The sequence below is a fragment of the Equus asinus genome, chromosome 12, assembly GCF_041296235.1.
Source record: "Equus asinus isolate D_3611 breed Donkey chromosome 12, EquAss-T2T_v2, whole genome shotgun sequence".
NCBI lineage: Eukaryota > Metazoa > Chordata > Mammalia > Perissodactyla > Equidae > Equus > Equus asinus.
This window is the reverse complement of record NC_091801.1, coordinates 75,434,471-75,456,449: the sequence shown is the minus strand read 5'-3', so window position 1 is coordinate 75,456,449 and position 21,979 is coordinate 75,434,471. Positions and strand designations below refer to the sequence as shown.

At 48.6% G+C, this 21,979-nt stretch overlaps 1 protein-coding gene across 1 annotated transcript in view; it reads left to right on the top strand.

Annotated features, from left to right (window-relative positions):
* The window catches only part of KCNQ3 (potassium voltage-gated channel subfamily Q member 3), a 299,717-nt gene that overhangs the window by 255,963 nt on the left and 21,775 nt on the right, over positions 1–21,979 (top strand). The window contains exons 4-9 of the mRNA XM_014831297.3: positions 1,924–2,096; positions 5,751–5,900; positions 6,985–7,095; positions 8,592–8,687; positions 10,035–10,129; positions 16,972–16,998. Coding sequence (XP_014686783.2) covers positions 1,924–2,096; positions 5,751–5,900; positions 6,985–7,095; positions 8,592–8,687; positions 10,035–10,129; positions 16,972–16,998 — 652 coding nt within the window. The remainder of the gene's footprint in view (positions 1–1,923; positions 2,097–5,750; positions 5,901–6,984; positions 7,096–8,591; positions 8,688–10,034; positions 10,130–16,971; positions 16,999–21,979) is intronic.

The window sequence follows — 21,979 nt, the reverse complement described above, 5'->3', positions numbered from 1 at the left end:
GGACCACTCCAGCACGGGAGCATTCCCCACGGAGCAGTCGCCCCTGTTCCAAGACAGGCTGATGTAACAGAGAGCTGCAGAGCATGCTCCCCTGCCCACCTGCCCCGGAGAGATGAGGCCAGCCTCAGCACCACGCCATCCCAGCTGGCTCCATTTCTGGTGTTGCTGCATTTCTGCTCTGCTCATCTCCACTTCTCCCGTAACGTAGCCCTTGTGGGAAATGCCGCTTTTCTCTGTGTGTTTGACCAGAGTGTGGTTATCGTGTCCATGATCATCATGACCTTCATGCTCCGGGCAGACTCAGACCTCGCCATTTCGGGTGGGATGGGTCTATCCAGGCCAGAATCCATCATCCTCTCTGACATCATAGACTTGAGCCATGTTTACCAGGCATCTCAGTTTGGTTTTGTTTCCTTTTCCACAAACATTATAAGTGGATAGTTTCACACAGATAAACTGAGAAGCCTAGCCAAGGATACAGACATTAGTATCCAGATGTTTGACCCCTAGTTTTTTCCAAGCTTAGACACATCTGGAGGACTCTGATATGCTACAGAGGGTGCCAGCTTTTTTGGCAAATACACCTGGGTGTGAATTGAGAAACCTATTCCAAGCTGAAAGACCCGCACATGCAAAGGTACGGAGGTGTGAGAGAGCACTGTGTGCTCAGAAAACCACACGTGCTTCTGGAAGGTTCCCCAGGGCCAGGTCACAGAGGGTTTTCAGGAGCTTGAACTTTGCCCAGCAGAGAAACATTCCTTGGAACTCTGATGCTCTTGCCAAAAACAGTTCCATGGTTGAAATCTTTTGAGGAAGGCTGTACTTCATTTATATAATTGAGAGTCACAGTCCATATTAGTATATTAAAGGCTCTGAGAAGTCCTGCAGTCACAAACCTGTTTAATTGAATTTTTCCCTAATTGACTTGACCATGAAGTCCTTTTCACTTGCTAACCCTCTGTAGTACAGTGGGGAGACCATTGATGGGGGGCTTGGGGCCACGGAAGGGAATAAGGAAGAGACCAGGGCACATTCTCTTCCATGCTCAGCTGTTTGACTTCAGGAGCCAGCCTGGCCCCTTCAGAAGTGCCTCATCCCCTTGACCTCTCTGCTTTCAGCTGCAGCTCTGGTAGACATTTCTCTGTCACCTCCCGACACCAGCATCCCACTTCATGGGTGGGGCTCATGTTTTTCCACAGTCTACCCCAGGGCCTTTGCTGAAGCTAAGGGAGGTCACCAGACAGTGCAGCTCAGAAGCGTGGGGGCATTAACCACCCCAGGAGCGACCATCAACCAGCAGGGGACAGGAGCCGATGGACAGATGCCCCAGCTCCCATCTTTCAGAGGGACGATCTTGGGAGGTTCTGCCTGCAGCTCAGAGGCTCCAGCACTGACCTTGATAACACCCCTTATGTCAACTTTTTCTCCTTTCCTGTCTCCCTCTCCCCTCACTTCTGCTGCCTGGCATCATCTTTCAAAAAGGTACTCACAGCCGAGTCCGGGTCTCAAGTGCTGCTTTTGGGGGAAAACCCACAGTAAAACTGTCTGCGCTTCAGGCTTCAGCTCCACAACTGGGGCAGCCTTGGTCCCCTCTCTGCCAGGGAGTGACCCTCAAGTGCCACGCTGGGGAGTTGCTTCCCTGGGATTTAGAAAGAGCGTCGGAGTCCAACAGGCCTGCCTCCGATCCCAACTCAACTGCATCCGGCCGCGTAGCCTCCTTGGGGAGGCACTCGTGTTCAGAGCTTCTGCTTCCTCATCTGTCACAGAGAAGGATCCTACTTCCTGCATGTGATTATGTCACGATTTATCACAGCAGCTGTGGCACATGCTTGTCTGCCAGCAGACAGTGCCCGTGATGGCTCCCTTGCCTTCGGCTGATCTGCTCTGCCCTCTCCCCTGCCTCCTCTCTGCCCTCTTCCGCAGACATCTTCGTGCTGATTGCTTCGGTGCCGGTGGTTGCCGTGGGAAACCAGGGCAATGTCCTGGCCACGTCACTGCGAAGCCTGCGCTTCCTGCAGATCCTGCGCATGCTGCGGATGGACCGGAGGGGCGGCACCTGGAAGCTCCTGGGCTCGGCCATCTGTGCCCACAGCAAAGTAAGTGCCACGAGAAGCCACGAGACCACGTGGGCTTCTCACCCACCTGTGCCCTCCCATGGCATCTCCTCCCTTACAGTGTCTCCAGAAAGTGGTCATTGGCTGCTAATGTTCCCAGCTGTCCCCTTCTCTGGAGAAGTAAAGGAGAGCTGCTTTGCCCAGGAGGTTATATTGTCCTTTCCCTCCTCCCCTCACATCAGGGGAGCCCACGGCCAGTGACTAACTGACACAGGGTACCTTTCTTCACGTGGGACCAGCTCTGTGGAGCACTTCACACTCCAGAGCTCCCCGTGGGTTGGGACAGAAGGAGGTGCAGCCGAGACCACATCCTTGCTTAGCTCCTTCTCCTGCCGGGTCTGGCTCCCCTCATTCACTCTTTCCTGAGACCACCACCCCCCCCACCCCAGTAATCACATACAGATAAGTCACATGCATCCGCATTCCCGCCTCTGGCTCTGCTTCTGGGGAACTGCACCTAAGACAGTGAGCCGGGGGCAAGTTGACCTTGACCTTGGGGAGCTCAGTTTTCCTTAGAAGCGCTCACATCACCGTGCCACCGCCGACTGGACAACCCCAGCACAGCTGCTGCGTTCCTGCATCCCAGGGACACACCCACATACGTTGCGGGGTGGATTCCTCTGAGACGGTGTCTCATAGTAGAATGAATATGAGCTTAGGAGTCAGACGGCAGCTCTGCCATGTTCCAGCCCGAAGACTTTAAAAGAAGCTGCTGTATCTTTACGAGCTTCCTCAATGGTTAAAATGTTAATCCTTCTGGCTGCTCACAGGAGAAAAGATACATTGAAGCCTGGTAAATACTAGGCGCTCATGAATGGCAGCGTTTATAATTCCAAATATGCTCTTCTACACAAACAGTACAAGTAAATATGTAATTAAAATGAAAATACAAATTTAAACACCTGGGAGTCTCGCCTTAGAATGCAGAGTCTTCCCATACACGTTTGTTCCCTGTCTCTGCTCCTCTGGCCACAGCCTTGGTGAGGTCAGAGCATCCTCTTGAGACTTCTTTCTTCTGCCCGCCCTTCTATTTTATCTTTTTATCAGAGGATGTGTTAGCAACACCTAACCTAAATCCGGGCGAAAAATGGTTGGTTTGGGTCCTGGTCCTGTGTTCCTTCAGATTAGAATAGACAACAACTGGATGTTTGTCATGGAATTCCTGGGAAGAGATGGGTCCATGCCACCCCACAGCTAGGCCAGAGGGACAGAACTTCAAGACAAAGTCACATCTCTGTGGTGGGAGAGTGAAGGTGGGAAAAGAGGCTGCTTGTCCAGCTCTGTGTCCCATCTTACCCCGACAGTCCCCACTAGATGGGCTCTTAGCCGTTCCCTGTTCCTAAGCTGCAGAGCCGCTGCTGAGCTGGCCCTCGCTGCGGGGGCAGGCAGTGTGTGTAGGAGTTAGCACTTGCCTGGGTGTGAGTCCACCTTCCCCATTTATCAGTTCCTTCTCTGATCCTGATGAATAGACACTTATCAATTCATTTCTTCATTCATTCATTCAAAAAACAGGTACTCTGGGCCAAGTTCCACACGTGGCTCCCCTGGGAGTCAGAGATGCAGAGCATGTTACACATGCAGGCCCATGTTACACAGGGTTAGACTTTTAAACTTAGGATAGGCCAGGCTCTGCTTCCACAACAAAGAAGCTCTGGGATCTCTGAGACCTACTATAAAACCAATGACCATCTTCTCGCTCACACGGTGTCTGGTGTGGGCTGGGTGGCTCTCGTGTGTCTTGAAAATGAGGCTTGAGTCACCGAGGCAAGGGAAGAGGGGCGTGTGGCATCCTGCAGACTAGATTTGAGGAGCAGGCAGCAAGTTGCTCCCATCCATCCCACTCACTGGCTAGACTCCGTCCCTCAGCCTCAGTCTGAATGCTGGGTCCTTGGGCACATGCAGGAGCCCGTGGATATCCGGGGATAGCCACAGGCTCTGCCACAGAGCTGCTGGCAAAAGTCGTGTAAAGTCATAATTACCTTGGATAGCCTCTTAAATGACTGCAAAGCACAGAACTGGGGCACATCTTCATTCCTCATCGGTGACCATTATACCACCTCTTGATGGTCCAACACAGCCAGTCTTTCTGTGCACACGTGAACAGACAGCTGTTTCCTTGATTAAGCACCAGACGAAACTTCTGACTCATATTTGGGGGCCAGAGGGTGGGAAAAAACATAGGAACGCTAAAACCACACCAAACAAGGCAAGAGGATCCTGCTCCCATAGCTGCTGGGGAGGGACGATCCGGTTCACCTTTCACTTCTTGAGCCCCGAGCTGGACAGACCCTCGCCGAGGGAATGGCTGGCTGCATTGCTTGCACCGTCTCAGCTAACCTCTCTCTCTGATGTGGAGTGAGCTCACAGAGTGCTCTGTGCATATGATGCTGTGCGGGAGCCAGACCTGTATGCAAATGAGCATAATGAAGTGTGAGAGATTATAGAAGGCTTTTTAGAAAATAGAGATGGACTCCATCTCTGGTTGGGCGAGCAAATGTTCGGAAAACTTTCATAACGGAGGTGATGTGAGTCTGAAGATGACTCGAGGCTCTTTGGTTGGTCCCGTGGGGAAAGACCGTTCAGGCAGTGAGAGCAATGTGGGCAACGGCACCGAGGGAGGCAGGCAGCCACCCTGTCAGCAAGATTCTGTAGACCCAGAAGGAAGGCCAGCTGACTGGCCGCAGACGGCTGGATAGATGAAGTGTATCGATAGGAACAACTCTGGATGACTCAGCAGGAATGACCAACCTAACCTCCAGGCTGCGTTCGCCAGTAACCTTGACTTTCATCTCGCCCAGCCTACCTCGCTAAACCTTGAGACTGGAACAGAGTGAGAGAAATAGAGGGACCCTCAGGGATTGTCTCCGTCAGGGGGTTTCATTTGCCCATCTTTGCTGTATCTTTACACCATCCTTACTGGTCCTCAACATTTTTCTTTAAATCAGCTTACTCCTGTGTACTTACTCATATGTCCTGATCTATCAGGTGATAATATCCTTGAAGTGATAGGTTGTATGTTATTTATAAATATGGTTTTTAATATGGTTTAAATCGAGACGTGACTAACATGAAAACTGCACTCCACCGGTAGTACACATGGCACTTTCTAGAACTCTGTGGTCCATTTCCTTCATTTTAAAAATGAGGAGATCAATGCTGGGGAGGAGGGGCGGTTTGCCCAGGGTCACACAGTCAATTGGTGGTGAGGCTGGATCCCTGGCCACAGCTCTGTTTGCTGTGCCGCGCCAGCTCCCCCTTGCTGTCCGTTTCCCAGTAGAACCGAGCTTTGTCCTTGCTCTGCCCAGTCCTGCACATATTCAAGCCTCCTGAGTCCCGAGCATTGTCCCAGGGGTAGCGGCCGGTTCCTCCTGCCTTCTCGCCTTTCTGTGAAGCCTCTTGGGCTGTGATATCGAGGTGACCCAAAGGCAGAAATCTTCCTCTCCTCCTAGAACCATACGCTAATGACCATATTACTTATCCCATTTACAGTGAAGGAGGTGAGGATCAGAGAAGGTAAGTGATGAACCACAGTCACAGAGCTGGCAAACCTGGACTCCAGCTCCAGTAGGTCTGCCTCCAGCATCCACCCAGTGACCTCCCCATGCCCACTCCCCTTATCCACTGCTCACTCCCCAGGAGCTCATCACCGCCTGGTACATCGGGTTCCTGACGCTCATCCTTTCTTCATTCCTTGTCTACCTGGTTGAGAAAGATGTACCGGATGCACAAGGAGGAGAGGTCAAAGAGGAGTTTGAGACCTATGCAGACGCCCTGTGGTGGGGCCTGGTGAGTCACCGCCTTGAAGGCCCCCCCACTGGGGATTGACTGTTAGCGATGGGGAGAGGTGGAGGGCGTGGCATGGGCATGCTCTGCCCAGGGCAGCCACATTCTGCAGTCCCTGGTGAGAGCTCGGCTTCCTGCATTTCTGAACCTGCCCCTGCGAGGCCCCCGCACGGTGTGCTCTTGGAACAGGCTTTGCCGTACCATTTATAAAAAGTCAGGGCTCTGAACAGTCTGTTCCCATGGCCACTCAGGGACCTTACTTCATTGGCTGTAGGCTGTTATCAGCCAAGCCGTGCATGTACAAACAGACACTGTGGCCGATTCACACACGCAGACCTTCAAACCCACCTAGAGATGCACAGCCCGCCACCCACAGGGACATGTGATACTAATGCTACCATGGATGGAAGGCTTGCCTTGCTCCAGAGCATTGCTCTAAGCACTTTACATTTATTAACATGTTTTAAGCTCAAACAACTCCTGTTATCAGCCCCTTTTTAAAAATGAGGAAACTGAGGCATCACAAGGTTAGGTAACTAATTTGTGGAAGATCTCTGAGCCAGTTAGTGGTTGACCTGGGCTTCAAACTCAGGCAGCTGGGCTCCAGAGGCCACACTCTTAACTGCTCTGTATCCTGCCTTCGTGTCCATAAGTACGTGTGCACGGATAACCTACACATGTAAATGCACATGGCAATATCCACACACACCAGAACAGACACGTGCACAGACATTAGACAAGCACATGTATGCACCCAATACACAAACACGCTCACAAGCACACATATATTCGGAAACATGGCTATACACAAAATCACACATACGCAAATATATACACGAATGTGTGTGCACATACACACGTTTGCAGCTGTTGAAGTATCAATGACCGATTGACTATAGGTAGGAGGTCCTTAACTTAGAAACAGCTATGGGCTCACAGCTCCTGTATAAGTCACTTAGTGCTTGGCACCTTTTCTCACTTGGGAAAAGCATTCCCAAGTAGTGCAAAGGCTTATGGGGAAGCTCAGTGGACAGTCACTGATTTCCCCTCCCTGGGAAGCCCCGCGTCTGAACTCTGCTCTCTGCAGATCACACTGGCCACCATTGGCTACGGAGACAAGACGCCCAAAACGTGGGAAGGCCGTCTGATTGCAGCTACCTTTTCCTTAATTGGCGTCTCCTTTTTTGCTCTTCCAGCGGTAAGTACCTTCGATGTTCTCCCTAGGGTGACAAGCAGGACCCCTCACTGCCTGGCCCAGGTGAACTTTCCAGCCTCCTCTTCCATCGTTCGTACCCTGAATTCCAGCCCTATCAATTCAACAGCACCCCCTTACCTTAGGTTTCCTGCCGCTCTGCCATAGGCTGCACTGCTCCGTTTGCCAGCTGCTTCTCCAAAACCCAGTTTCAATGCTGCCTCCTTTAGGCTGAGTCACCCGCTCCCTCCTCTGTGCGGAGCTCTGTGAAGGCATTTCTGACCCTGTGCTGGGATAGCACGTTTCCATGTCTGCCTCCCCCAGGGGACTGTGAGTTCCCTGGGGGCTGAGATTAGGTCTTTCACCCATGCATTCCGGGCTCCTTGCACATGGCAGGTCCTTTGTATTGGCAAGCTCCCTTCCCTCACCCTATCATTTACTGTTGTGCATAAAAAAAATGCATTTCGCTCAAGAGTAAGTCTTGACCCACGATAGACTAACTTCCCAAAGCCCAGTGCCGTAAGTGTAATAATGACAATAATAATAAATAGCTCTGGTTGAACTTACTGTGCACTGGAATCATGCCAAATGCTTTACCTCCATCACTTCATTTAATCTTCATGACAACATTATGAGTTTGGAGCTCTATTTATCTCCATTTTCCGGATGAGAAAGCTGAGGCTTACTTGGGTTAGTAAAGTTTCCACAGCACAAGGCTACTGGGTGGTGGCACCAGGGCCCCCAGGGCTGCTGGCTCTTAATCACCAAGTTTGGAGAGAACCTTCTTAAATGACAACCCCTCCTTCACGCCTTCATCTCCCATCCATATGTTGGCCATCTTCTCTCTCCGTTGCAGCCCTACCTTGTCTGCTTTTTTCTAAGCTCTTTGACCTTGGGCTTATGACCTCTCTGCATCTCAGTTTCCTGCTCCGTAAAGCCGGTGAGGGGCTGTGGGGCTGCTGCACAGTCTCTGAGTCCTCTTTCAACTTGAAAAGTGTGTGCTTCTCCCCATTCAATCCACGTGGGAGTCTGACCTGGAAATCAAAGCAGATCACAATTCTGGGAAATTCCAGCCACAGTAAAAGTCTCAAGTGACAATTCAAACAGCTGAAATATTTTTAAAATTCCATTAACATTTACTGGCCATTTGTTCTGTGCCGCACGCCTTACTAGGCAGGTCCTATACATTATCTGATTCTTTTTCCTAACAAGATTGTGAGGTAGGTGCTATTATCCCACTTCCCTGGGGAGGGAACTGAGATGCAGCAGCTGAGGGGCTTGCCCAGGGTCTCATGGCTGGAAGCGGCAGAGTCAGGCACTGAACCCAGGCCCTTCTGACTCCCTGGCTCCGTGTAACCCAGCTCCCACCCCCTGCAAGAGAAGGGAGGGGTTGTTCCCCTCCTCCCCTCCGCTTGGTGTTGTCGCTGCGGAGCCCCGGGAGTGGGGGTGTGGCTCCGGGACAGTCCAGGTGGGGCTGACTTTGCTGCGGCTTCTCCCTCCAGGGCATCCTGGGGTCCGGGCTGGCACTCAAGGTGCAGGAGCAGCACCGTCAGAAGCACTTCGAGAAAAGAAGGAAGCCGGCTGCTGAGCTCATTCAGGTCTGTCTGCCCAGAGGTGAACTGGAACGGGCCGGGATCCCCATGTGCCTGTGTCTGTCTATGTGTGTGTCTATGTGTGCTTGCACCAGAGTGGGAATGCCCGTGAACTGCGACAGGACCCAGCACCATGCTTGTTTGTGATGGCTGTGGGTGTTTCTGTGGTTATCCACATGACCTGTCTCTGTGTGTACTGAAAGTCCTGCCACTCTCCCATCCAAGTTCTAAGCCAATCAAGAGACACACACAGGACTCAACAGGGATAGACAAATAGACAGAGATCAACCCATCAGCTCTTTTACTAATAATGTTGGAGTGGAGAATTTGGTTTGGACCTGGGTCCATACTAGGCTTCTCCTTCTCCTTCCCACCCCAATCTTGACCTAGGAACCCACAAGGAAGAGTCAGTCTGGGGTCCTGGTACTTAGCCAATGAGCTGCAAGGCGATGTGGCCCCTCACATCTGCCAAGGACAGAGAGCTCGTAAGCCAAGAAAGGAAGAGGTGTCTTATGTGTGCAGAATATTGAACAGCTCTCCATTTGTTCTGCCCCAGTAGACAATCATGCACCAAGGGATGTTGGTCTCCTGCCAGCTCTCCATCTCCATCGCTGTCCCCACCATGGGCTGAGGGACAACAGTGAGAGGTGGGGAGAAAGGCAGAAGTGTTCCCTCTTTTACTTCAGGGGGAGCTCCTGCTTCATGGTTTTATGGGCTGTTTGGAGCACAGAGAATGGGAAGGTAGAGTGTGCGGGCTGCAGCTGTATGGGGCTGGATGTCTGCCTGACCACACACTCATAAACTTGTGTCCAACTGGAGTGAGTGTCTCTGTGGATCTGTGGGTCGGATACAGGATGGTACATGATGTTATCCTACATATTATAGTTTCTAGGCCAGTCCCAATCTCTAAGCATCTGCTCCGTTATCCCTTAAACCCCAAACCATCACAATATCCCAGAAGTTCTAGTATATCAGGATCCAAGCCTCTCTCCTGGCTGTCTCTTGCACCTACACATGGCACAAAAGACTGTATATCTTCCTATATTTGAGAAGTCTCAAGGAGCCTCGTGTCAAGAGAAGTCCCTGCTCCTTTCAGAGATTATACACCCAGCCCCCTACAACCCCACTGCAGTTCACCTCTCCACAGCCCCACCCCCCACCACACCAATTATAGCTCCAAGATGATGGGGTCAAGGAAGGGTTACTTCCCAAAGGAGCTACAAAAAGCCAAGAATCCCAGCTTCTCTGGGTATCACCTCAGTGCACAATTAACCAATGTTCTAATGTTGGGGCTTCTGTGTGAAAGTTTAGGGCGACACCCCATCATCTCTGCCCCTCCTTTCTCGTCCTCAGGCTGCCTGGAGGTATTATGCTACCAACCCCAACAGGATTGATCTCGTGGCAACATGGAGATTCTACGAATCAGTCGTCTCTTTTCCGTTCTTCAGGCAAGTGGCAACCCTTCTAAACACTCAGAGCGTGACTGACCTTCCCTCCCGTGGGTCTGGATTTGTGTCTGTGGCCTTCATGGTTTCCTGGAAGATGTCCTCAGCACAGTGGATCCAAGTCTGCGCCATATGTTAGAGTGACCTGGAAGCTTAAAAAATTCCAATGCCGGGGCTGGCCCCGTGGCCGAGTGGTTAAGTTTGCGCGCTCCGTCTAGGCGGCCCAGTGTTTTGTTGGTTCGAATCCTGGGCGCGGACATGGCACTGCTCATCAGACCACGCTGAGGCACATGCCACAGCTAGAAGAACCCACAACGAAGAATACACAACTATGTACCGGGGGGCGTTGGGGAGAAAAAGGAAAAAATAAAATCTTTAAAAAAAAAAAAAAAATCCAATGCCCAGGCTACACCCAACCTAATTAAATCAGAGTCCCCAGGGGTGGGCCCAGGCATCAGTATTTTTTTAAGGCTCCCAGATGACCCCAGTGTGCTGCCAGGGGTTCCAGCTGGACAATGTGGAGTGGCTGATAAGGGAAGGTCCCATCATTGTTTGGGCAGGATCAGTGGCTGATGAGGTGGGGAGCCATTGCAGTGGGCCACTCTAGCAATCCTAGAGGCCCTGCCACCTGGGCATGGCCTGCACCCACAGACCACCCTGGACGCTGGGAAAGGACAGGTGGAAGAAGCAGCAGGAAGAGTCCTCTGGCACCCCAGAGATGTTGATTTGTGTTCTCAGAGGTGGGAGTTTCCATTAAAGGTCTCAGGAAAAAAAGAGAAACCTCTTCTTGTGGCCAGCACCTATAAAAGGGAGAGGGGAATTAATATTTATTGGATATCCAACATGTTCCAGGGATCCAAGTTCATATTTCATGTAATCCTGCACCCTATGAAATAAGTCAGATGTTCTCAAATGTTAAGGTGCGTTAAAATCAGTGGGCGGTTGTGTCCCCTCCTCACACCTGGAACTGGGACCTCTCTGAAGTGTGTTTCTGCCACACGTCTTTGGTTTCATAAACTGTAGTGTGACCCAGTACTAGATGGTTGGCTCCCTCCATCCCCATATCCCCATATCACCCTCCCGCACACTCATTATAGGACCTGCCACCAGTGTCTGAACTCAGCCTCAAATATCCCTTCTTCCCATCACCAGATTGTGATAAAGATTCAAGGAAATTCACAAGATCTGGGTTCTGCTGACTCATTTCCCTGCATTAAACCTTCTGATGGATGACCATGACAAAGGAAATAAAATCCAAAACCTGACCATGACCAACAAGTCCCCAAAACCTCAGGCCCCCGTTCATCTCTCCCATGTTGCCATCTCTCGTGCTGTCACTCTTAAATGGTTCTAGTGGCATCTGCCATTTCCTGTTTGGGGAATTCAGTCAGCAATTTTTTTTTTTTGTATGTGGGATGCCACCACAGCATGGTTTGATGAGTGGTGTGTAGGTCCGCGCCCAGGATCTGAACCCACAAACCCCGGGCTGCCAAAGTAGAGCATGTGCACTTAACCACTATGCCACCAGGCCAGCCCCTGTCACCAAAATTTTAAGCCCCTTGTATATGTTAAGTGCCGGACCAGACTGGAGAATGTCACAGGTGACTTGTGAAGGAACCTAACCTTAATCCTGAAGGTGAAGGGAAACCATTTGAGGCAGAGAATGACGTGATCAGATCTCTGTCTCAGGAAGATGACAGAAACGAGTGTGGAGCTTGGATTGGACAGGCTCAAGATTCTAGGCAAGGAGATCAGCTAACAAATGATTGCAGGATTCAGGGTAAGAGAAGATTAGGGCCTAGATCAAGGTAGAAACAGTAAGAAGGGAGAGGAGAGAGAGGACCTGGAACGGAATAAGCCAAGGGAAAACCTCAGGGAGCGATGACTTGTGGAAGAGTTAAGGAGACAGAAGAAGCAAGGCTTCCATAAGTGAATGATAGAGTTTGGGTTTGTTGCTGTGATGCTGAAAGCTGTGCCACCAGTATTTCAAATACCAGCAGGGTCACCTGTGGCAGACAGGTTTCAGTGGAGCTTCCAGTCTAGACAGACTAGGAAGAAGGACCTGGCCACTTACTTCCAAAAAAACTGGCCATGAAAACCATGTGAATATCAGCGGAGCATTGTCTGATACAGTGCTGGAAGGTGAGAGAATGGCGCAAAAGACCGGGCAGCATTCTGCTCTGCTGTCTACAGGGTCGCTAGGAGTCAGAATCGACTCAACCGCACTGACAACAGAAAGTTTGGATTTACTGACTGTCTTCTTACTTGTAATTAGCTGTGCTTCCTCAGAAGATGAACCGTGTGATTCCTTTTGATTCTAAAATTCTATTATTGCATAATCATTTCAGGTCCGGGATAGCATCGGCCTTCTTTTAGATAGCAAGAGTCTGCTTAGAATGGGCAAGTGGTACCCCTTAAGAGAACAGAGTGACCTTGAACTCAAAAACAAGAACATGCGCAACCACATTGAACGCAGAACCAAGACGATTTCCATTTGCTGTGCATCCCAAGGTCTTGGCAATAGGCCCATTCTTTTGGTTTGATGTATTATAAAAAGGCATTGTCCTAGCTGTCAGAGACTTGGATGGATACATTGTGCCGCAGACAGCCGCTGTGACATGGGAATGGCTTCTAAACCCAGAGAGAACATTTCTTTCTTTCTTTTTTTCAAGGACAAAAGTTTAAAGTCACTAGAGAATTCACTTAGCAACCATTCTGAAACAAGGCAGCTCCTTGGGAAAAGAAGGTCTCTGAGTTCCAACCCACTCCATATGTTTAATGGTGAAGAAGTAGCTGATAATATCCTGGTGTGTCCTCACCTGCCCCATGAAGGCTTTTTGGTTTTTATTTATGCTTTTAAAAAAATAATGACTTTATTGAGATGTATTTCACGTATTATAAGAGGATTTCACATACCATGAAAGGTACCCTTTTAAAGTGGACAATTGGGTGATTTTTAGTATGTTCACAAAGTTGGCCATCAGTCACCATTATCTAATTCCAGAACATTTTCATCACCCCAAAAAGAAACCTTGTACCCATTAGCAGTGACTCCTTGTTCCTCCCCTCCCCCAGCCCCTGCAACCATTAAGCTATTTTCTGTCTCTCTTCTGCCTAAACTGGATGTTTCACATAAAAATGAAATCTTATGATTTCTTTCACTTAGCATAAAATTTTCAAGTTTCATCTATGTCGCTGTGTGTATCAGAACTTTATTCCTTTTTCTGGCTGCATAATATTCTATTATGTATGCCCCATTTTATTCATCCATTCATCAGTTGATGTACATTTGGGTTGTTTCCACCTTTTGGCTGTTATGTTGCTGTGAATGTTCAGGGACATGTCGTGTGGAGCTATGTTTTCAGTTCTCTTGGGTACATACCTAGGAGTGGGTTTGCTGGGTAATATGGTAACTCTATGCTTAACTTTTTGAAGAGCTGCCAGACTGTTTTCCATGGTGGCTGCACCATTTTACCTTCCTCTAAAAGATTTTAAAGACAAAGTTGTGTAGTCCATCCCTAGGAGTGGTGCCATATTGATTTCCAGCTCAGTGTAGTCCTTTGTTGATTTGCAAGTATATATATGTTTGGGGCTAGCAGTGATGGATGATAGTATTGCCTTTTTGTTTTTCTTTCATTACTATTTAAAATTATAATCTCATTATTTTTGAATTGTAAAGAACCTCAGAGAGTTTCAAGTCCAATCCCAATTTTATGTGAGAAGAAACTGAGGCCCCCAGAAGCTCAGAAACTTGCTCAAGGCCACACATCCTGTGCACATAGCTGAGAACAAACCTAGGGCTTCTGATTTGCTGGCCAATGGAGACTGTGCAGACTCAGTACAAGTAGGTGGTAGGAGTCGGAGAAGGTACGGGAAGATCCTGGGGGGATGGTAGATTGTACATTCTTATGTACAAGCAGAGATGAGGGCAGGCATTAAAAACAAGATGCTGCTTTCCATCAGCGGAAGAGCATGCACACTGATTGGTTTCCTAAAAGTGCTGATGGAGTTATGTATAGCTGCTCTGTCCAATATGGTATCCACTAGTCACATGTGGCTGTTGAGTATCTGACTGTTACTAGTACAACTGAGGAACTGAATTTTTAATTTTAATTTTAATAGCCAGATGTGATTATTGGCTACTATATTGGACAGTGCAGTTCTGGAATCATTAGCTAGTAGAACTAAAATGGAGAGGAGGATTCTTGGGCCCAGGAAGTAGAAGTTACTTGACCAAGACGACCCAGTTAATTCATTGTGTAACCAGGACTTGTTCCTTTTATGACCAGGGTCAAGATTATTGGAGTGTGTAGAAATGGAGAATGGGAAACAAGCAGTCATCCTTCTCTATGGCCAAATCACATTGGATCTGCTTTCATACATGCTCTCTCATTTAATCTATAGAATGTCCTGGAAGATAAGTAGAATGGGTAACTCCATTTTTCATAACCACAGTTTTATAGGTGAAGAATCAGAGCATCAGTGAGATTAATTAGCTTGCCTAATGTCACCCAGCTGGTAAGTGATGCAAGAGAGATTGGAATCCAGGTCTTAGGCCAAAACCCATAGTATCTGTGAGAAGAAAAAGTTATTTAGGGAGAAAACTGGGCAAAAGTAAGATGAGACAAGGATTATTGGGACAATAATACCCCTCTCTGAAGATTGTTGTTTTGCAGGTCAAACTGAATAAAATGTGTGACAATGCATGTCACAGTATCTGGCCCATAGAGGGTGTCAGTCTCTGCTGGCTGAATCTGAGCTGGAAGGAGGCGTTGGTGTTATAGTGGGAAGGCAAGACACTAAGCCCCCAAATTATAGTCCTGTGAAACCATGTTAGTGACAGCGAGGCTAGGACACCCCATCTGGAATTGGTTACAAATTCATTTGTCCCATTCATTCAGCAAGTATTGACTGAGCATCTCTTATGTGCTAAGCACTGTGTTTGGCATTAGGACATAACAGTGACCAGGAGAGGGTCAACTGTGCTGATCCTGTCACAAGATGATGAAGACAAGGATGTTGTCACGGAGTTTTTCAGGGCTGTGGCTAGAGCAATCTCAGTGGAGTAGTGGACATAGAACCAGTTTACCTGGAGTAAAGAGTGACATGGAAATGAGCACATGGGGACAGCCAGTGCAGACGGCAGCTGCAGGGGGGTGTGGGGCCAGGGTTTTTTCCTTGACTAGAAGAGTCTAGTAGAGAGGGATTCCTGTGGATGCAGTGGGGAGGGAAAGAACTGGAGGAGGGAGCATGGGTAGGGGCATGGGCTCCAAAGCACAAGTGGAGGACTGGCCATCATCAGGAGCGTGGAGCCTTTATCCATCAGCGCAGAGGGGAAGCCAGTAGGTGGAGCCAGCTGTAAGAGGTTGTTGATTTAGGGGTGGGACCATGGGGCAGAGCTCAGTGAGAGATGAGTTAAGGCCACAAAACATGGAGGGAAGTGGGGAGGTGGGAAAGTGTGCTGATAGAAGAGACAGCATGAAATCCTTGTCTTGGAAAGTGAGAAAGGAATGGAAAGCGGTGGCTCTGATTCTCTAACACTGCTGCCACCGTGCCTTCTGCTCCTCTCCTGCCCTCAGCTCACTCCCTCACCCTTCCCTTCTCCTCTTGTTGCCTCCTCTACTTCTCCTGGAGTCAGAGGCCCAGAGACTTCTAGAAATTCAGAGCTTTTTCTGTCCACGTGGCAGAGAAATGGGCCCAGAGGATGTGTGACCAGCTCTGTGAAACCAGATCCTGAGCCAATCTAGGAACTAGAAATTCTTAACTCTCCAACTGGCTCTTTTATCTCTATCGTGATGCCGCCTGCTCTCTCCCCATTTCTACCCCCCCTGCATCCCAGTGATGGGCCAGTTAGTCATTCAGTATTTATGGTGCACTTACCTTGTGCCAGGGTATAGGGTGCCCAGATTTTAGAGCTGAAGAAACAGGGACTCTGCCCCTAGCAGCTCAGGGACCACCATGTAATTCTAAGACGATGTGGTCCAAACACGATCTCACATGGGAATCTCACATTAGCTCAGTCTAGACCCTGGGGAGTTGGATAAGAAACCCAAGGAGGAGCCAGCCCCTCCAGCTAGAACTTCAAGAATGAGTAAGACTGTTCCAGGCAGAGAAAAGAAGAAGGGAATTCTAGGAAAGCCTGAGCGAAGGCTCAGAGTCATGAATGTGTACATGCCACCTGTGGCCTCGTGGTTGGGAGTGTGGGTTCAGAAGCCAGATCACCTGGGTTTGAATCCTGACTCTGCTGCTTCCTAATTGTGAGATCTTGAGCAATTAACTTAACCTCTCTGTGCATCAGTTTTCTCATCAGAAAAATGGAGATGATAATAATACCTCATAGAGTTGTTATGAGGATTAAGTGAGTTAATCCATAAAGAGCACTTAAAATAGTATCTGCCTATTAATTATTGCTCAATAAATATTAGCATTGAGGAGGAGGATGTCATCGATGATGATGGTGGTGGTCATAGCGATGGGTGTGTGGCTGCTAAATCATGAAATTCCTGGTTTCCTAGTCTGTCCCCACCACTAAACAAGTCAGCTGAACCCAGCACAAGATCTGGGGCAGAATAGGTGCTCAGCAACCAGTTTCTGCATGAGTAAATTAGTGAACGGCTGAGACGACCCTTAAGAGCTCAGAGCCAAACCATAGCAGTGGGGACCTGGGGTCTGGCTGGGGAACTCGTCTCGCTCGTGGTTCCCCTCCACACTCACCATCCTGTCCTGGAGCTCTCCTCTGTTCCTTCATCTTCGTCAAAGGGAAGCTTTGGGGCAAATTTGGGGGAAGGGGAAGCTGTTCCATGTAATTTATGCTTGCTTATTATTTTTCTCTCATCTCCTCGCAGGAAAGAACAGCTGGAGGCAGGAGCCAGGTACGTTTCTGATTATGAATCCCCTTCTTTCCACCACTGTGTTGGGGCAGAGGGTCCAGTTCTGTAACGTGGAGGGTCCCTGGGCAGCCATGCTGCTCACAGATGGAGTTTCAGGGCTCACTGCTATTGCTGGCCACCATGTTCCTCTGCCACCTGCGTGTTGATTTACTCAAGGGCACTTTGGTGTTTCATAGCAGCAGTCCCTTCTTGAGGGTCTCCTTGGGCTGGATTCTGGGCCTGGAGTCCTGTCTATGTTTTCTCATTTGGTCCTCGTAACCACAATGTAAGATCAGCCCTCATATCCTCGTTTGTGGATTGAGGAGATTGAGGCTCAGAGAGATTGAGTTATTCCCCCTGGGCCACCCAGCTATTGAGTGGTAAGATCAAAATTCAGACTCAGATTTCAAGATTAAGACCGTATTATTTCCACTATATCGTCCTTCCTTTGCTTCTTGGGCTTGGAGATGTTTCTTCAGAAAGTGAATCAAAACTACAATTCATGGCCCCCACAACTGCGGTGGTTTCTCCAGTAAACCATGCTCACCATAGGCTGCTGCAGGGCGGCTTAAGCTTCCAGGTTACCAGCACATCTCTGTCCCTCCCTCTCTTTCCCTCTCCAGAAGATGCCACAACATCAGGGAGCCTATGGACCCTGCTCAAGATTGTAAAGAGAGACCATCTCTTGCAAACATCAGTTTAAACTGTTTATATATTTATAAACATAAATATGCATAATATATACATAAATATATATATTTAGTCTATTATTGTTGACAAAGTCCTCTGAAGCTTCAGTCAGTCTCCTGGACACTGCAACCCCACTGTTGTCCTACAGCTGACAGAATTTGGGCAGAGAAGGTGGCAGGACCCTGAGCCACCTTGTAAGGGAATGACTTGAGGACAACGGTCTTTGGGAAGCTGAGTGAGATCCTCTTGCCTGGGGTCTGTGATGCCCCATCCCGTACATAATCCGTCCTGGAAGAAACGGTCACAGACAGCGCCGGTTAACTCACACGCAGAAACAGTTTAGACTTTGTTCCTCCTTTGTGCGTGATTTCAGATGGACCGGGCGTTTCTTACCTGGACCCAGTTAGGCCTGTAGGGGACGTTTGGGGAGATTGTAGAGGAGGCTGCACGGTTGGCAGTGACCGTGTCAGGGGACATTTGCTAGAGAACCTGCTCATGGCTCATAGAGGCAGAGCAGGAAGACACATCAAAGATCCAATCCCGGGTGCTTTTGTAAAAACTGAGGCCCCCAAGAGGGCAGGCTCACCCCAAGTTACAGAGCCCTTGAGCACCAGGGGTTATACCATCTAGGTCTCCGGACTCCCAACTGGATGCTCTTTCCCCTCCTTCTCTCGTGAGCAACAGGGTTATAAATCATGCCAGTGTTGACACTGCAAGTGAGTTACTGAGTCTGCCTTGAGAGCCTTTTCTATGCAGACATGAACAGAATTCAGCCAAATTGGAACGTACGTGCAAAATATCACTGTGCATTGGATAAGGCACCTCCAGTTTAATTTGGGCCCAGAGAGATACATTTTGAGGCTTTGCTGGAGATGATTCTTTAGTATTATAAAGGGACTTTCTGAAATGTAATCACCAACTTACACCCCTTTCAACTCCCCGCTCTGCCAGGGGTGCAGAGGAAAACACATCCCGTGATTTCTCAGGGTTAGAGGTGCTGGGTGTTTGCCGGCTCATCCTGCTCAGAGAAGAAGAGCTAGATCAGTTATATAAGCCACTCCATCTCCCCGATCCAGGCTTGGGGAGCAGCATTTTGGATTTGAACAGCAAATAGGTTTGGCTGATGGAATGGCAGGTGCAATGCCAGGTGCAACTGCCGCTGTGAAGCCTAGAGGTGGGGAGTGAGATCTGCAGGAAGGATGGGTGAATTGTCGACAGAGGAATCCATTCCCGTACCAAAGAAGGCAGGGAACAAGACGAGAGAGCAGTCAGCGATGTGCGTGTGCATTGGATTAATTCTGATGTACCATTTTCCCCCTTAGTCTTCGCTTCTTCAACAGGCTGCCAGCCAACTGGTGTCCCAGTCTTCCTCTAGTGTTATTTCTAAATAGCGAGAATCAGACTTGGAGTTCATCTTTTTGCCCTATTAGAGTAGGTGGCCCACACATCTGTTTATTTGTCAGCCTGGGGAAAGGGTTTTATTCTCTGTGACTTGACAGAGCCTGGTTCTGTGTTGGGGTGAAAATAGGTCAGCATGTTGGAAAGAGCTCAAGTCCATAGTCATTTGTCAGCTACTGCTTATTGCCACCCACCCCCAAAGGGTCAACAGACAGATGAGCTTCTCTGATCCTGAGGATAGGACTCTCATGAGTGTTTTGCTTTCTGCAGACTTGTTTGAGCCTCGCTGACTTCCTGCAATGGGTAGAAGGTTGGCTTTGATAATTTTCTGCTTCCTTCTCGGGATCTATGACTCTGAGGTTAATTAGAAGGAAGAGGGCCAACCTCCAGTGTGGGCTTAGCGGGAGCTGAGCACTTTTCCTGGGTCATCGTAATTCATTCTTGTGAAGATGGGGTCAGTTGACATCCACTCCCATCCCTTCTCACCTACTTTAGATGCCCCATCATGGTGCCCTTAGGTAGGACTCAGCACTTCCCTAATAAAGCCTTTATTTTAAATATAGTCAAAACTTTTAAAATTTTCTTTTCCTCTCTAGACCACGCATTCCATAAGGCTAACACTGTGCCTGAAATATAGAATGTATTCCATAAATATTCACTGAATGTGTACAGAAATGACTTAATGATAGGCAATATTGTACCATCATTTTACTTAGGAGGAAATTGAGCTCAAGCATTTCCATAACTTACACCCAAGCCCAGTGCAGAAGTAGCCAAGATGGGGATTTCAGGGTCTGTCTGACTGTATCAGACCACACCAGGCTGAGTCCCCCTGCAGCACAGGTGGTTGTCCTGCCCTCCTTGTGACCCAGGAGTAGAGTGAGCTCGGTTACTCTAACAGACACATCATCTTGGCCCTTGTTCTCCCTGGCCAGGAACTCTTCTCTCACCTCTTCATGTGGCTCCCTCCTTCACTTCATCTGGGGCTCCGCCCAGTGTTACCTCCTGAGAGAGGCCCTCCTTGCCCCTCCACCCACTCCCCATCAATCTCTATCCCCTTGATCCTGCTTCAGTTTCCTTGGCGGCACTGATGATTACCTACTATATTATGCCTGTTTCTTGTCTGCCTCCCCCATCAGATCAGAGGCCTCCAAGGGGCTAGACTCTGGCTGTTCTGCTCACTGCTTTATCTCCAGCACCTGAAACAGTGCCTGGAACATAGCCTGGCACATGGTTGGCTTTAAGTAGATATTAACTTATTGAAAGAGTAGATGATTAGATGGATGGATGGATGGATGGATGGACAGATGGATAGAAGGACAAACTCTTTGTTTTACCACTGTAATAAACCCAATTTAAACTGCTTTGGACTAAGAGGGAAATGTAATGGCTCACAGAGTCACCCGTCAGAGAGGGTGGGAACCCCTGGTGGGAAACAAGAATGGGACCCTTCCTGGAGTTCTCTCTTCATCCCTTGTCTCTGCTTCTCTTTTTGGTTTCATTCTCTTGGCTGACTTTCTGCATGCTGATAAGGTTGTGGATGCCAGCAGCCCGAGGATCACATATTTTTTCCTCTTTCTTCTGTCCACCTATCGCTCACTCAACTCCAGTTTGAAAGATCCCAGGAAAGCACTTAGATTAGCCCAATTTGGGTTAAATACTTGCACCTTGGACAATCTCTATGGCTCAGAGAATAAGAGGCTACTGCTAGTCAAACTCTGGGTCATGTTTCCACCTATTAGAGTGGGGGGTTGGGAGTTGAAGAAACTATGATTGGCAGCCCGCATGAGAATCACTTGATTGAAGCTGGGAGGATCACTTCCCCAATAGAATAGAGCCTTTTTCCCAAAGAATAGAGGATGAAACATAGAGCAGACAAAAATGATAGATGCCCATGACAGGCATAAATTCTACCCATAAATTTCCAAATTCCTAAAAATAATATTGCATCAAAGAACATCAACAATAAAACATACTGAGCCTCATTTATTTTCTAGATTATGCCAGAAAAGACTTTGGTGTTTTTTGTTAGGGACATCGTTTTGAACATCAGTTATAACTATTCAGTAGACGTGCAGCAGTGCTGATAATTAGGGGAGTTTGTTTGACAGAAGATAGCATTTTTTGAATTCTCTAAACAGGTGACTGCATTGGCAGTAACTGCTTGCCTGAGCCCAGTTGTTCACTTTGTGTTTTCAGACAATTCAGTCTGAACAGCGGCCTCCAGTACTCTTCTCCTCAGTATCGGTCTTCGGAGAGAGAGGGAATTTGCCCCAGGCATCATCTTTTTCTCCTGTCTCATAACTGTGTCCTTCCCATTATCAGGCTATCAAGTTTAATACAGGATCGTTATTTGGATCAAAGAATTCAAGTGTAATAACAATTATTTATATAGAATGTTTACTATTTGCCGGGTGTAGTTCTACGCACATCCAGCCCTCATAGACACCCTATGAGGCAGATAGTGTTTTTAACCCCCATTTTACAGATGAAGAAACTGAGGTTCAAAGAGATAAGTGACTTGCATGAGGTCATACAGCTAAGAAAGTAGCAAGAGCAGGACTGGGCTCCAGTTGGTCTCGCTCTGTATTTCATGGTCCCGACCACCATGTTGGTCCTCACAGTTCTTGAGAACAGCTACCCAGTTGGTCGCTGCTGGTGTCCCCTTTTGCTTGTTTTGTTTTCTTTTACCCTTTCTTGGCTCACATAGCTGGAGTCCCTGCCCTGAGAGAAGGCTGTGGGGTCAGGGAAAAGCACAGAGCCAGGATCTCCCACTGAGTGAAGGAGCCTCTGATCAGACACTGTAATTCACACTTTGCCTTCTCCCTGTGTTGTAAGCCACATGAAATTCATCTCACAGGGTGATGGATGATGTTGGCAATAAATCTCCTTCCAT